Source organism: Thalia democratica, chromosome 5 (genome assembly GCF_965202585.1).
Source record: "Thalia democratica chromosome 5, ktThaDemo2.hap1.1, whole genome shotgun sequence".
Lineage (NCBI taxonomy): Eukaryota > Metazoa > Chordata > Thaliacea > Salpida > Salpidae > Thalia > Thalia democratica.
Genome location: NC_139169.1, coordinates 64,085,617 through 64,102,524, shown reverse-complemented (window position 1 = coordinate 64,102,524; position 16,908 = coordinate 64,085,617). Strand labels below are relative to the sequence as shown.

The 16,908-nt window shown below is 24.8% G+C and overlaps 1 protein-coding gene across 2 annotated transcripts in view; it reads right to left on the bottom strand.

The window, feature by feature from the left end:
• Positions 1 to 11,520, bottom strand: part of LOC145837262 (ovochymase-like) — a 65,435-nt gene extending 53,915 nt beyond the window's left edge. Inside the window, exons 1-16 of one of the 2 annotated variants that reach the window (XM_082945064.1) lie at positions 11,367 to 11,520; positions 9,120 to 9,270; positions 8,290 to 8,390; positions 7,597 to 7,758; positions 6,899 to 7,022; positions 6,443 to 6,627; positions 5,617 to 5,733; positions 5,314 to 5,441; positions 4,667 to 4,756; positions 4,374 to 4,506; positions 3,694 to 3,807; positions 3,438 to 3,499; positions 3,072 to 3,238; positions 2,514 to 2,606; positions 550 to 695; positions 66 to 220 (exon numbers count right to left, since the gene is read on the bottom strand). In XM_082945064.1, the coding sequence (XP_082801190.1) occupies positions 66 to 220; positions 550 to 695; positions 2,514 to 2,606; positions 3,072 to 3,238; positions 3,438 to 3,499; positions 3,694 to 3,807; positions 4,374 to 4,506; positions 4,667 to 4,756; positions 5,314 to 5,441; positions 5,617 to 5,733; positions 6,443 to 6,627; positions 6,899 to 7,022; positions 7,597 to 7,758; positions 8,290 to 8,390; positions 9,120 to 9,270; positions 11,367 to 11,463 (2,025 nt within the window). In that variant the 5' untranslated portion in view covers positions 11,464 to 11,520. The remainder of the gene's footprint in view (positions 1 to 65; positions 221 to 549; positions 696 to 2,513; positions 2,607 to 3,071; positions 3,239 to 3,437; positions 3,500 to 3,693; positions 3,808 to 4,373; positions 4,507 to 4,666; positions 4,757 to 5,313; positions 5,442 to 5,616; positions 5,734 to 6,442; positions 6,628 to 6,898; positions 7,023 to 7,596; positions 7,759 to 8,289; positions 8,391 to 9,119; positions 9,271 to 11,366) is intronic. The other variant, XM_082945062.1, reaches the window with a different exon arrangement.
• Between the last annotated feature and the right edge of the window lie 5,388 nt (positions 11,521 to 16,908).

Genomic DNA, 16,908 nt, shown 5'->3' with positions numbered 1-16,908 from the left:
TAAATCTGTAGTTTTAATACTTTTTCAATTAATCCTTTAAAAACAATAAAATAAGTATTAAGTACATGGCAAGTACTAATTCCGCCATTTTCTACGCTACCCGCACATATAGTTCCTCTGTAAACTACGTTGACGTTTGAATAAGCATCTTCGCAGATATTATTGTCAACTATGGGCAACCGAACTTGGTACAACTGTGTTGGAAGTATGCTACCAGGGGCTGTAAAACATTGTACTATTTACATTTTTGTACTTTTTACTTTAAACAAAACCTTCTTTCACTTCAAAGAACATATATATAGTTTATATACATATATATGTGTTAAGCAAAAAATGATTTAACCATTTCGTTTTTAAGTATTTAAGTATAATTACAACTTTAAAGTTTTCCGAAATGAAATAAATACGTAGTACTTTTAGCAAGTGGAATAATAAGGTTAACATTGGGTTCGAATACCTATTATAATTAAATAGCATACTAAGTTTTCTATTTAAAAATATACCTTAAACATTTTTATTCTAATACTTAATATAAAAGGTCTAAATTACCTAGTGTTCCCCAGCCAGTATTAATGCAAATATCACCAGCTACCGGTGAGTCTTCTTCAGAAGGTAAGCAGATTGGTGAAATATTATCAGTGAATAATATTTCCTCCGTCGTGTGTAGTAGTGCTAAATCTCCTACTAAAACCGCGCTGTAACGTTAAATTTCAAGGTAAACAGAAAAAAAAACATATAAATACATTTTGTTAATGTGTACCTAACCTTTTGAGTGTAAATTGTCTCTAAAAGTATCAAAAAAAATCAATATATTCAGATATAGGCTACAACAACATAAACAAATATACTTTTTAGTTTGCATACTAAAAGTTTTCTGCTTGTGAATTATTTTCATAGTAGCTTATAGTATACCTTATAAAGTTAGTGTAAAATTGTTTAGTCTTGTTTTTCTCTCAACAAAGTATTTATGGTTAAGTTATTACTATATGATAAGATTAGGTATCGAAAATTAACAGTCAGTCTTATTACAATAAGCAACAGCTATAATGTGAAGACTACGTACAGCTATGTGATAAGGGGTTAAGAATATACATTTTAAGAATCAAAGTTTTTAACGTACACTGATTAAAAAAAAAAGTCTTGTGTTATACTTACTAACAAACTAGGTTTTACTTGAACAATATAATTTTTAGTACGAACCAGGGGCGTAGCGTGGGGAGGGACACTGGTGCATGCGTGCCACCCAAAAAAACAAAAATGTAACAAAAAAGAATGTAATATCTTTATTCTTTATAGTTTATTTTTTCTGCTTAATTTGCCTCTTTTCAACTATGTTTATCTAGTATTCAAAAAGTTAAACGAATTTTTGACTACCAATTAGTGATAAGTTAGGAAAGTATATGTCATTACTCAATATACTGAATCGGTGCGTAATTGCAAATGCGCACCGATGTTGATGAAAAACTCCATAAGGAAAAATTTTATAAGTTCATAAACTTCATAAGAATTTATACTCAAAAAGCACGCAATTAATAAAGCGCACCGCTGTAGTATAACCTTATGGCAGATCATTTTTCTAAAAAAAAATTACAAAAATACGTCACGCTTAAAGAAAAATTAAACAATTAAAAAAGTTTTTTTTATGCTAAATTTTAAGACTACTGCTAGTTTTCTGAACTTTATTTTTGTAAACATACAAGAAAAAGCGTGTCGGCCTATGAGAAATAAACTTTGTTTGTGATTTTTATTTCAAACAAATACAAACAAATGAATTAAATTTAAAAATTATACTTTTAACTATTTTACAAAGTTTAAATAAACTGTAATAACAGTTATAAAGTTGGTCTATTTTAATTTCTGTGTAACTTTATTAAAATTATGTGCAATGAGGTGTTGTTATCGCTGTTGTATTGTATATTAAAGAGATTGATATTTTTTTCGTAAATAAAACAGATACTTTCGTTTTATTGAATATACTAATTTTCAAAGATATAAAGTTTACTGTAATTAATAAAAACAATTTTTATTTAGTAAGTTTACATTTTTGCAAGTATAAGTAATTCTTATGAAATTTATACTTTTATTTAATTGTTTAATTTTGTAATTTATAAATATTTTTTAAAACAGTTAACGAACTTATTTTACTTAATAAATTTATTTCAATTACATTACTTAAAAAAATTTTTTTTTATAGCTAATTACAAAAGTTTTAATTTAGAGGATTTTTTGAGAAAAAAATTTGCGCACCCCCAGACCAAAATACCAAGCTACGTCACTGGTACGAACTAACACTTTAAGCATTAACAATGAACGATATAAAAGTAACATTTAACATAATTAACAATAAATAGAAAAAAATCTTAAAACGGAATAGTTTTAAAGTTTGTTTCTAAAAGTTTATTGATCTTTGTTTAGATTGATTAAAAACATAGTTTTTGTTATAAAATTAAGTTCAAAAATGCTAAAAATTTTACACCACCAAAATTTTTAAACAAATAAAAGAATAATCTTACTTATCCCATCCAGGGTAGATAATTACGTCATTAAAAAATATTCTATTAGAATTATCCAGTCTGTTGTTTGTTCCAATTATTCCTATCAGCTCACTAAAAGTGTTTTACAATTAAAAACTATCAATAAAACAACTCAATGTTATTTTTTCTAATTTTTGTAACTTTATAATACTGAGTTCAAAAGTTCTTTTTTTTCAACTCGATTAGTATCATATAATTTTTGTACTTACTAGTAAAGGTATTCAGTGAAATTGGAATAAAATATCTAACAGTAAAATTTAAAAAAAACTAAATGTAAACTTTTAAATGTAACGCGTAATTTACAATTCGATAAAAAGTATAAACACAAGAATTTTTTGAGGTTAATTTAAGATGCACTTTAAAATAGAAGGTACTTTAGTTAAAACACACACACAGCAATTTCAAACAAAAAAGTCAATAATCTTAATTACTAATTTTTCAGTTGACTTGCGATGTTAAAACTAAAAAAAAAAGTTTTTTCAAAGAACGCACATACAAAAAAAAAAACAAAGTTCTAACTATCAAAACAAAACAAACTCTGGATTGTAAATTACTTCACTGTAAACACAGTGAGCAGCAGTTAAAATCCAATTAGAACTTATTATGGAACCACCACACAAGAATTGATTCAATCCCCTGTACAATGCCACCATCCAAGGATACGAGTTGTTTGCAGCCAAGTTGCCGCCAATAATTCTGTTGTCCTGTGTGTTTGGTTTGATAGTTAGGTTTTAGATTATAGCGATAAACTAAGACGATAAAATTGTTTACAAGCTTAAAAACAACATTTTAGATCTTAGCTTAATATTAATTTTTGTACTTAAAAAGTTTTATTGATTACACTAAAATGCGACTAATATAGTTTTTAGGTTTAGAAATATACTTATAATTAACTATATTTACCCATGTAAACTGAATACGGTTTTGATTTTTTCCACATTGACCATAGTTAATCGAACTTCTTTCTAAAAACCAAAGCAAACTTTCTAACCTTTTAGTTTAAACTTACAGCTAGTTTAAATAAAATTTAAAGAAAAATATTATGAACGATTTTTTATTCTAACAAAAAACTACACTTTTAGTTTAATTTAAAAAAATGTACTGACTCATTTTTTAACATAAGAGAATATGTAAACAGTTTAACTTTTACATAACTCACCACATTCAACCTCATCAGAGTTGTCGTTCGGACAATCAACTTTTCCATCACATTTATTTATTTTTGAAACACAAGACCCATCCCAGCATCTGAAGTTGTTTTCATCAGCACAGTCTGTAACATATTAATAATAAACAATACTAAAAAGTACTTTTAAAAAAAATATGTGATCAATAAATTTATAGCTGCTTTCGTCAGACTAAAGATGTTTTTTTAAATTCGTAATTTTAAACCGTAATTTTTTTAAAGTTTTTGTATTGTATAAGTTCATTACAAAATTGAAGTATAATATAAAAGTACAGTTTAGGGTACACAAGTTTGTGCAAAAGTTTTTCCTTAGTTTTTTTTTTCAGTTTTCTACAAGATTTTGAACTTATTTCGTTATTTAATGTTCTAAAGCGATTAGTTTCAACTTATTTAGCTTCAGTTTATACTTGAAATATTTTACAATGAACTAAACTAAATAGCAGAAACTTATTTGAAAAAGTATTAAAGTGTTAACATAATTTTTTTTCATTAAACTTTTATGAACTAAGATTTATATATGTTTAATTATAAATTAACAACAAACAAAAAACAGTACCTAACAAATAAAAGTAGTCCATAAAAATTGACGAAAAATACTTTCAGTTTACTAAAGACATAACTTTTTTAAATACAAAATCATAAATTTATTATACCTTCAAGAAACTTCCATTCTATAATAAATCCTTTTTTTTGTACGTAGCTATCGCTAGTGAAAATGATTTCTACTTTTTCATCTGTCACAAAATTTCTTGCTGGCGTTGTAGAACAAAACTTGTGTCCAGCGTACTAGTTAAATTGTTATTTTTAGATTTTATAATCTTTAAATAAATCTTAAAATCTGTTTCATAAAAAAAAGGTTTGATTATCCCAGGTAAACTAAATCTAGATGTGTTATTTAGTTTTAAAAATTTAAATAGTCTTATTTATTTTACAAATGTTCACTTACTACTTCGCTTCCAACATTTAGTTGCAATGCATCATAGCTGCAATAATCATCTTGTTCAATATCAGTTTCAATGAAGCTTATTTCAAGTAACTGTATTATACTATTTGTAATAATAATAAACTATGTTAATACAACAAAACTATATCAAATATTAAATTGCACTTATTTTTGAATTTACAAAGGATAATAAAAAAACAACGTTTAATTTTTTCTTTATCTTTTAACGGCTGCTTTACTAAATTTAAAATGACAATAACATAGTTAAATTTTGTCCTTTAAGTGAAATTTAAGTTACAATTATGTTTCATTGTTTAATGTGTTTATGTTTAACAATCATTTGAGATAGTAATTTAAGTTTTAGGGTACAAATGACATTAAACTATAGTTTGTAAGAAGTTGTTTGTGTGTAAAAAAACAAAACTACACATTTAATACTTAAAGTATTTTAAGTTAAAATATAATGACGATAAAACTTTACGCCCATATTTTTACCAACTTATTCTATTACTTCAAATTATTAGTAAAAAAAATTAAATGATTACTATAGTGCTAAGTGTAATTAAATAAATATTAACACAAGAAATATAAGATTTTATGATTAAGATGAAAAATAAATGAAAAAACACTTTTGATGTTTTCTAACTTACCATCCCTGGACGTAAATTTATTGTAGAAGAACAACTTTGATCATTGTCGTAAGGCAATGGGTAGTTAGGAGATACTAAATACCCAAAACTATCAATTGTGTTTTCAAATTCACAAATATTTGTTGTTTCTAATTAATTATGACAGTCAATAAAAAAGCATGAAAATATACAGCAAAATACACAAATATTGAACGAAAACTTAAGTTTAGAAATTTATGAACGAAATTTTTGTCTTTATACATTAAAATTTAATTTTTTTTTCAAAGGAATGTGTTTATTTAAACTAGTAGGTTTTAAACTAACCAACACAAGATGATCCATTGTAGTATAATTCATTACTACAGATGCAATTGTATCCTTCGAAAGTTGTTACACAAGTAGATTCTGGTGGGCATAATGATGTACTATTACAGTTGTTTTCTGAAAAAAAATAGTTTAAATAATAGTTATAAAGTTTTAAAACTAAAATAACATTTATAATTAAGATTATTTTAATCTTAATCTAGATTTTAGATCTTGTTGATACTTGTTTTAAATATTTTATTTTTAGTTTTGGATAATTTTTAATTAATATTAAACTTTTACTTTTTGCATTAGTTTAATTTTTAACTAATACATGTTTTATTCAATTATTATACATTAACAATTTGAAAGTTTTGAATACGCCATATCTTAGTTTTGTCTTTATTTCATGCATGAACAAGTTTTAATTCTCAACCCTTACTCAACAATATGGTATAGAGCAGTTTTATAATTCTTTAAGTTTTGATAAGATCGGAACTTTTCTGTACTGAAACTAGATAACAAATAGAATAGTTAATTCGCACTTGTATTATTATATAGAACATAGGTTACAAAATGTTTTTAATAAATATTGTTTAAACATTAAAACTGTTGAAAGCTTACAATTTTATTAACTGTACTTTTGACAATAAGTTAAGGCTAAGTTTAGATCAAAGACTTGTTTTATGTTATTAAAAAATCCTATGTTTAACATCAAAATAAGTAAATGTTTAGATAACAGCATCCTTAGTTCCTAAACTTAAAACAAATTCTTAATCATTCTAATGTTTTTCTGACAATATATGAGCTATAAAAACACTTTAACATAAGGTAATTGAAAACTTACTTTTCAAAAAGAGGTTTATCCAATCACTGTACTCTGAAACTCGAGTGTAGACCCCAGGTAGTTCCGGTAGAGCGCACCCAATACCGAAACTGGTGACCCCATGAAGGTACGAAGTTGCCCCATCCGGACAAACCAATGGTCCTCCGCTGTCACCTTGACAACTGTCCACTCCTCCTATCTCTATTCTATAGTTCAGTCGAAAATTAAAAAAGCTAATTATAAAATTAAATTTTAATTCAAATATATTTATAACTGTTTGTCCTGTTTGTTTATTTATTGACATTTATTAAAGTTGTATTTTAAGTACTTTGAAGTATCTAATAATAAACTATTTAGTTAGAAAAAGTCAAAGTTTGTTTTTTTTTAAACTATGTTAAATAGCATAATTTAACACTTTGTTTCGAAACATTTTTATGAATATACTAAAAGTTAAAATTTTAAAGTTTTTAAACTAACCCAGCACATAACATAGAATCAAGTATTTCAATTGTAGGTATTCGTACTCTCAAATAGTCTTCACACTGATAATTACTAAAAACTTTTACATCTGCTTTTTGAAGCTGTAAGGGAAGAGGTCCTCCTGAAATTAATAGTTTTATTTAAATTTATAATACTTTATTGCTTTAACACTTTACGCAACTACAAAAATAAGTGAGTATTGATTTATTTTTTAAATTCAATTTTGATAAGAGACAATGCTTCGTATTTTCTAAACACAATAAATTTTAAACAGTTTAAAATTTATTGTGTTTGATAAATACGATATATTTCTGAAATCACAAGTACATTATAAACTCGTGCTTACTTAAATCTTTACTTATACTTTTTGTTCCTTTTTAAGGCGAGTTTAGCAAGTTAGCTTTAATTTATGAAAGAAGCTTATTTGATAGACAAAATTACTATTAATATTATACATTACTTAATTAAAATAATCTGTAGTAGATTAAAGTTAAAATAGTAGCGTGAAGTCGTTTTATAGACAAACAAACCTAATTTATATTTTATTTTTGAAAAATGTACATATTTTACTAATACTGACTCACTAAGGGTTTTTCACTAAATTTTATAGTTTTTATTTAATTAATAATACTTACTAGGTTTTTTTTATCAATGTATGTTGAGTGATAGGTATTGTTTAGAGACAAAAATTTTACCTAATGAAAGCCTTCCGAGTCCAGTTATAACACAAATTGTGTTGACAGGAATATTTGCACCCTGACTGGGAATTGCAACTGGTTGAACATAACGATTGAAAATAATGTTTGTATTCAGTTCAAGCAAGCTAATGTCATTTTCATTTGTTGATTCTACGTAACCTAACAAATTATTACAACAAGTTGTTATCGACAAATTATTAATACGCGACATTTTATGTTAACAGATATTAATTATATGGCAAAAAATATTTTAGTCAACCTATTGCTTTTAGAAGTTAATTTAGTTCTAACACTACAAACAAAATTCTTTGTGTAATTTTAGTTTTAATAACTACTATATAAAATAAATCAGCTGAAAAAAATTAAAACAAATTAGACTAGTTTCAAGTAAGCGTTATACCTAAAGCAAATCATTTTTTTTTTAATTTTTTGTAGATTTTAGTTAAATAAACTAAGCTTTTGTAATAAACACAAAAATTTTAATTTAATATCGTAAATACAAGTTTAAAACTTTTAGTATATAAGAATTTTATTTTTATGTTTCAAATTTTTTCATTTATAAAGAGTAGCTTCAATGATTTAAAATAAAACTTAAATTAATCTAATAAATCGCACTGTTAAAAATACAAATTTTAAAGTTTGTTGGCTAAATATTTGATTTTGATCTTTATAATAATAACTTAAAATAACCAGGATATTCAAGTTTTCTTGTAAGAGTAAATTCTTGAATGTTTGTTATATCATTTCTATTTGTTACTCCAGCAACAACTATCATATCAGAAAAAGCATAACTGTCGATAACAACAAAACGTTTAAGTATACTAAGGTAATTACGATTATAAACTTGAAAAAACGTTAAAACTTTTTATTGTTTAAATTGCCATTACTACCTTTATACTGTACTACGTATTTGGGTTAAAAAAAAACTTTTTGACATAAAGTAAATAAAATTACTTAATAAATTAAAAAAAAAACAAAAAGAATGATTTTAACCGAACAAAATCTGGTAGGGTTCTTTTAACATTTTTGTCATTAAAACATTAGTTATAAACCAAAACATTAGAGGGTTACTTTTTGACTAAAACTTTTATAGTGTGTTTTAAAATATATTGTTTCAAATTTACTAATGTTATTTTCTAAGATTAGTTATCTACGTATGAAATTATAAAAACTGTTAATAAAGTATTCGTCTTTTAATGATTGTTATCAACAGCAGTTATAAACTGAACAAACACAGTATATAGTTTGTCCTTTATTTGAAAAAATAATTATTGAAAATAACTAAACGTAATTAAAAACTAAAATAATTCAGAATCTCATTTCTTTATTATCTAATGTAAATTTGAATTGTTAGATTAAATGCTTATTTGAATATATATTAAGTTAGAGTTACAAATTGTGTTTATGGTACAAATATAACACAAAATAAGTTTTTTTTTAATTTTTATTTTAAACTGTGAATGAAATCACACAAGAGGTTTTCATCTAAGGATAAAAGAGAATTTAAGAATTAATCTTACTCTTCAGTGCAGTGCGTAGCTGTTAAAACCCATTTCTCCGATATTATTGAACATCCGCAAAAATAGTTGGAATTATAAATTAGTCGTAGATAGCACTGGTAAGGAAATTCTCCTTCATTGGCATTAGTTCCTCCTACTATTCTGTTGTTTTCTAAAAAGATGTAATTTTAATTGTATATTTTTAAAGTTCTTAAACAAAATATTTTTGTTATTTATGCTTTTGTTCATTAAACTTGTTTAAACTTTATAAAGATAAACGTTAAGAATCTCGAACAATGTAACGAGTGTCAGAATAGCACGTAGTTGATATATTTCGAGATTTATTACAAAACATAAACAACATGATCAGATTGTAACAACCAGTCATGGTAGCAAGAACAACTTAACAACAGAATAGCATTTAATACTTTAACAAATCCACGAGTTTTTTGTAAAGCAAACACGTAATAAACTTTAGGTACAACATTGGTGTGTCTAACCCGTGGCGAACTCAATGTTTTAATGCAAAAATGTTTTTACTCATTAAGTTTTAAAAGCTAAATTGTTACAACTAATTCATACTCTTTAATTAACTATTTGAAAAGTTTATTGCACTAGACAGCTTTAAAACTTTATTTATAATTTTCACCAAAGTGGAGACAAATCTCATTCGAAAACGTTTTAAGATATATTTCGGCTAACCCTTATCAATTACTACTGTAAGCAATTAATTTTAAAATTAAATTTTATTTGAGTAAAAAATTTAAAGTTACATCACAAATACTCATTGAATAAAAATAAACAAAAGTAATTAGAGATAGATTAACAACTTATAACTGCAACATAAAAATATTTTAAGTTAAATTGTAGTTTAATTAAGATAAGAATAAGTACAAAAAGTAAGGGAAGGAAATAGAAGACATAAATTTAATAAAAAAAAAAGTTATAAAAAATATTTTAGTTTTTATTCTGTACTTTTGCTTATATTATTTAGATTACTACTGAAATAAATTATGTTTATCAATTTCGAATTTTCAACTTATTCTAACGTTATGCTATTAAAATAAAATTAAAATTAACCGAGGTAGTTTTTACTATCCAGCTCCCTAAAGCTTCAGAAATTATTTTATTAATGATTGTAGAGTAGTGCTTCATAGTAGTATATATCACTTTGTCTGTCTTACTTTATAGACGAAATCTTTTAAAAATTGTGATCATTGCGTTTGCATGAAACATTGTGTAGAATAAAAACCCTCAATTTGAAATTGTCTAATGTATGTTATATATATATATATATATATGTATATTAATATACAGTTTTGTGTTTTGAACTTGTTTTGAAATTGATTTGTGCATAAGCACAAAACTCGAGTCCTTCAAAATTTACATCTTTAAATAAACCTTTTTATTAAAAAAGCCCTTAAGGTAGGCTCCGTGTGAAAGATTTAATTTATTAAGTTAATTTCTTATTTCTACATATATGTATCGATGTCTCACATTTCAGTTGAATCGCAAAAATAAAAAGTTTATTTGGGCCACAGCTCTGTTTGAAAATTTGGTTTTTACACTTTTATTTTTGTTTAATGATGTAGGTTTATTAAACAAGTAAATTCTTATTTAAAGAAACTTGCCCTTTTTAAAATTAAAAATTTTGTTTAAATTTATAGCTTTTTTTTTTCGTAACTCGCGAAAATTAAGTTTTGTGTTGTAATAACGCACTTGTATGTAACCAATGACGTAAAAATTTCTAGTTTTGTTTGAACCGCTTAAAAAACTTAAAAGATGGTTTTCAAAAACCAATTTATCATTTTAATTTTACGCTTAAATAGAGAATTTACGTCTGGAAGTTACGGTGCGTGAACAAAAGTATGAATGTGTAACATGTAAGTATTGGAAAAAACAATTTGACATTTGTTAAATTAAAAATAGTTGCAATTATTTTTAAATGTTTAATTATTTCTTTTAGCAACGTAGTTTATAAAAGTAAAAATGTTTTAAATTCTTATTTTTTTACAAAGTTTTGTTTTAAAAATATAGAGCTATAGTAAACTTAGTTTCGTTTATAATTACGTTTAAGTTTGACAGCTAAAGATTTGTTTGAAAGAAAAGCATTTAGACTATTAATGAGCATAAACTACAAGTTAGAAAAATCTGATCAAAAATAAAGTCAAAATGCAACTTATTGTAATTTTTATCATAAACTAAATAATTTTCTTCACGCATTATAGTTTACATAATTTATTTTATAAAAAAATTGTATAAACTAACCATTATAGTCAATTTTTTGAGCAACATTAAATGTTTTTGAATGAAAACATGGAAATAAAATCAGTGCAACGAAAAGTTCAATATATATTCTCCTCATATTTGCACAAAAATAAGCTTTTGATTACTAGAAAATTGCAAGTGTTTTTTATTAATAACTTTTTTTGTTTAGATGAGTTTTAAAGATACTAAAATATAGAAACAACTTAGTAACGTTTTGGTTATCATTTTAGTTTCTAATTATATTGTAACATTATTAAAAATGGCATGTTTAGTAAAGTCAGTAATAAGATTTATAAATATTATATATAATGAATTTTTTACATGTAAAGTTAGAAACCTTCAGATAAATAAGCCTTTTTGCTGTTTACTTAAATAATAAAAATTAAAATTAATACTTTAAACCTTTTATGGTAAATATAAAATTTTTTGAACAAACTACTTATCTAAATTTTCTAAACTATATCTCCAACGATAAAAAAAAACATTCTAGTTTAATCACAGATTTTCTTTTATACTAACACTCACAAGCTTTAACAAAACATCCACAACTAAAACAGTATTACTTAAACCTTATATATAATAAAGCCTTATTTCTTTTTATGTGCATACTTGTTTTAACCACTCTATAAATCAAATTTTCCTAACATAGGCTATAAATCAAGTCAAACAAAAGTTCTAAACGTGTTTCATTAAAAGCAAACGAAAAAGAGGAACATAACCGTTTTGGTCGAGCACTTAGAAAATATGTTAATTTTATTTTAATTGCAGAAGTAGAACTAATTACAGTAAGGAAGAAACAAATAAAGTGCAAAATTTTATTAGTTTCATTATTTTCAATTCAAAGTTAACATATACCTAGTCAAATATTTTGAAACACCTCTTTTATTTAAAAAGCTGAACACTGTATTTATTTTCGATTTTTACATTGTATATAGTAAACACTAAACTTTCAATCTTTCTGCAAAATACTTTGAAACTTGCAATTTAGCATGGCTTTAAATTTTACTTTTAACACCTTTTTCGAATGTCACTTTCTTTGTTATCCATTTGAATATATACAATAAATGAATTTTCTCCACAATACATTATAAAAATATTATAAACAAAAGCAGCAGGTTTGGCTCACAAAAACAAAGGAGGTAGTAGCAACTACTTTATATATTTCTTGCATGTTTTTTAATAATAAATCAAAGCAATAAAAGCTTAAAGAATAGTTTAGCTGAAATTTAAATACATCTGTAAATTATGTCTTTTAAAATACTTGAATTAAATTTAAACCATTGAATATATTTACAAAAAGTAGCTAAAACTTTTTATTGCTTGTCGTTTTAACAAACCTCCAGACTATAAAAACTAAAACTTAAACAAGATATAAAACATTTAAAAAAGTTTTGACTTTTTAAATCTTTTAACGAACGACTATGATGAAACTAGAGCTTATGCTAGGTATAAATAAAGCTAAATCATTTGTAAAATAATTATTATTTTTCTCCTTACATAAAATAACTTTTAATCGTATATAAAAAATACTATTTTAACAAATTTATTAACTAGCAATGCTTTTTGTAAATCTATATACAACCTAACTGTGTATTGTTATGCTTTTTGTCACCTTGTTTATTTTTTTATTGTTTTAGATGTTGGTTATTGCTAAAAATAACTATTAAACACTTTAAACTTAATTTTTTAAATCCGGTGTGTTTTGGTTTTGCTTTTGTTATTTGACGGCTCTTTATATTTTTATAAAATTTTTAAAAGTTAAATATGAAGTATAGGTTTATACTTTGGTTTAAGTTGATTATAAAAAAAAGGGCAGTAAAAATCAGAGTTAACTTAAATATTTTATTATTAAAATTGTTTGCAACTTTTAAGGATATAGAAAGTGTTTATTGTAAAATAAACTTAGTCGCACAACAGACCAAAAATATAAAACGATTGGCAGTGTTTCAAGGAATTTAAATGAGTATGAATGCTAGCCTCTATATATTAATGGATTAAGGGACAAAACTTAAACAATGCCAAAATAATTACGTTTTTACACAAATATGCAAAAATTTTATACAAACCTTTTTTTTTCTCTAAATAAAATCCTTGATATTAAGTAAGATTTTATATTTTACAACGTTTTTTTCCTATTTTTATTTAAGTTTATAATTCACGATTTATAAGATTAGTTGGAAAAGTTTTTAAAATCCTTAATTTGACGTCAACAAATACATTAGCCAAAAGTTGTTCTGAAATTATGAAAAACGATTTAAATTAAAAATACCTATTAAGAAATACTGTAATTCATTTACAGCCCAAACATGATGACGTCATGTGAATAATTGATTGTTGATAATCAAAACATGTAATTAGAATGCTTTCGAGATAAAATGTTTAATGAAAGTATGTTGCAAAGGATGCACAAGTAGTAGTTCGTTATTTGCTCAACATTTGATTAGTAACTTGGATCGCTTTGACAATTACAAAATGAGGATAATTCAAAGTTAGTATCAAAGTAACGTAGTGGTTTTTATCTAAAACTTAGAAGAAATTTATATTTTAAACGTGAAACGTGAGCTTTGCAGGCAAAATAAAATTGCAAATTTGACCATTTTGTTTTATAATGTGAACCTAAATTGATAATTTTGTACTTTACTTAATTAATTATAACGGCAGCGTTAAATAAAAAACTTGTAACTAACTTAACTTTGTACTTTAATAGAATATATTTATTTTGAAGTAAAGTAATTATCTTAAATACAACATTTTTTAACTTTTATATTAAGCATCATATTAAACATTGATGAACGTAGTAAAATTAATTATAGTATTTCTGCTTTTCTTATTTGTAGTGAATGCAATGTTTTATGAAATTTTGTTGTAGACTATGTAATATGGGACAAAACAATACTCTATACTAGGGTTTCCCAAAGTGGCCCCTTAAGGGGCCATGACAAATACTCTGGGGGCCACGAGCAGCAAAGAGGTAAAAGGGGGGCCATGAAAAGTAAAGGAGCCACAGGGGGCCATAAGGTCATAAATTGAAGCTTACACTTGATGTTCTTGAGTTGCAGATGAAAAGCAAAAAGAAAAAAGGTCTTCTAAGAGTAATACTGTTAAAGGGGGCAATGGCGTTTTCAGTTTCATAAAAGGGGGCAATATGCAAAAAAGTTTAGGAAACCCTGCTCTAAACATAAATAGTTATATGTCGTAACTTTTGATCGTATTTTACGCTTATAAAAACCATAAGTTAAATTTAAACCCATCTTCTTATTTTACTAGCATAAATGTTTTACTTTGAAGCTTATTTTTTAAGTAACACGAGTAACAAAAGATAAAATATATTTACTAAATGTAATAACTGTAAAGTTAACGTAGGCTGAAAACTAAAATACATAAGAAAAACATTTGTTTAAAACTTTTGAGTAAAATTAAATAGCTTTACTTCCAAAAACAAAAGAAGCAGATGCTAAAACTATTAGTTTTTATAATAATCAAACTTTTATTCCGCTTTACTATTTTCAAAGTGTAAAAAACACTTTCAAATTTATACACTTAACTAACGCGCACTAAATAGAAGTACATACATTGCAGTTATAATTGTTTTACAACTTCATAGTGTTTCAAATGACCAAAGCTCACTAATAGTTATTTCAATTGTTTAAATTTTTTTAGAAAATGGTGATTTTGAGTAATTGATTTTAGTAGTATTTATAAAATTTTTGTAGTAAACTTGTTGTTATAGCAAATTATTTAGCAAATTATTGTATATATTTTAATTTTTGTATTAAACAATTTAAACTGTATGTATTTTGCCAATTTCTTACATGCTTTATCTTTTTATAATTAAATCTAAAGGTGCATACTTAAAGATATTAAAAATTCTAAACAATTTAATAAGCTTAAGTAATTTTATGTAAACCCTGTTTTACAACTTAAATACCATTTATATATATATATGTACACTTATCAAATAACACTTTTCTTCTTTGTTTTGTAAAACAAAACAGATAAGTAAACAACTGGTGTGATAACCAAAAGTCTTTCTATGCACCAGGTCCTTCGATTGAAGTATTTATTTATCGTAAAACAGTTGAATTATTGATAAATGACTAAAAAAAATTACTTTTCCTTTACTTATGATTTGTATTAACCTTACAACTTACCTTATATTTTTAGATGAAAACTACAGCAACTCGTATGTTTTGTTCCATTTTAAATGCAGGGTATCTTGTCATTGAGGAATACCAAAATTTGTTATTTCTAGAAAAAAAAAATTGCTTCATATTTTTCAAAATTTTTGCTCTAAAAAAATCTATTTATTTTTGGAGTATTGTAATTGCTTATTATGTTTATTTTGTGAGTATCATCAGATACGATATTTTTTATGATGCTTAAGAAAATGCTATGTTGTACATATTGTCTAAAAATATCTAAATAACCTACTAAAGATTTAAGTTTAAATGAAATGAAATACGTTTAAAAATAAATTTCAAATAAACATTTTATCACGGAATTATTTAGGTAAATCATAAAAACAAAATATTTTTTTATTTAAGAGAGCATCAAGTTTAGATAAGAAACATTTTGAGAACTAATAGTTCAAGGTATGAACAACTTATCAGCCAAAATCATTCACCTATCAAGTTTAAGAATGTAGTAAGGAAGTGTAAGTTACACCACGCATATCCGACATACAACAAGCCTTTTCTGAAGAAGGTATCACCTGTTTTTTCGAACTCTAGTATCGAAACAGAGGAAGTCGAAAAATCGTAGATTCATTTGTTAGGGGCAACACGAATATGTCAACTGTATAATTGGCAATTCTAGCTAATAAAGAAAACCCCACATCATTTCAATGTCCACTGTTAGCGAGCCGGCAACAGCCGTCAGTCGGTACACAAAAGTCTAGTTCTTCAAATGATCAGAGCGTTTTAAAGGAAAAAAAGACGTCAACACTCGTTTCAAAAAAGTTTTGAACTTAAAAATAAAAGTATTTTGTAACAAAAACATGTAACAAAACGACGCGCACCTTAGCAATCTTTTAAAAAGAGCAATCTTAAACTTGAGCTGTAGATAGTCTTGGCTAAAAAGCTTATCTTTTAATTTTAGAGAATATTCATACTTATGTTTTGCAATTAAAAAAAAGTTTGTAATTTAGTTTGGTTCATTGAAAAATAATTTAAGCCTAAATTAAATTACTATACTAATGTTTGAAGACTTATTAGTATTTAAGATACAAATGAACTTTAAAAAGAAATATTGTAAACTTTATTTATAGTAGACGAATTGAAAAATGATTTAATTAAAATATAGTAAGTTTGTTAAAAATTTAATTTACAAGTTTCTTAAAAAAAAAGGAATCTTTTTACTAAACAAGCTAAAAAAACTAAGACAAACTATCTAACAAGCCAAGCTTAAAAAAACTAAGTCTTTCTCGAATAAAAAAATATTAGATAAAAATAACAGTGTTTATTTTATTTTTGATTTAAAGAATTTATAAAATTGTGAATATTTGCTTATGTATGATAAAATTTTGAATATATCTTAAATTGAT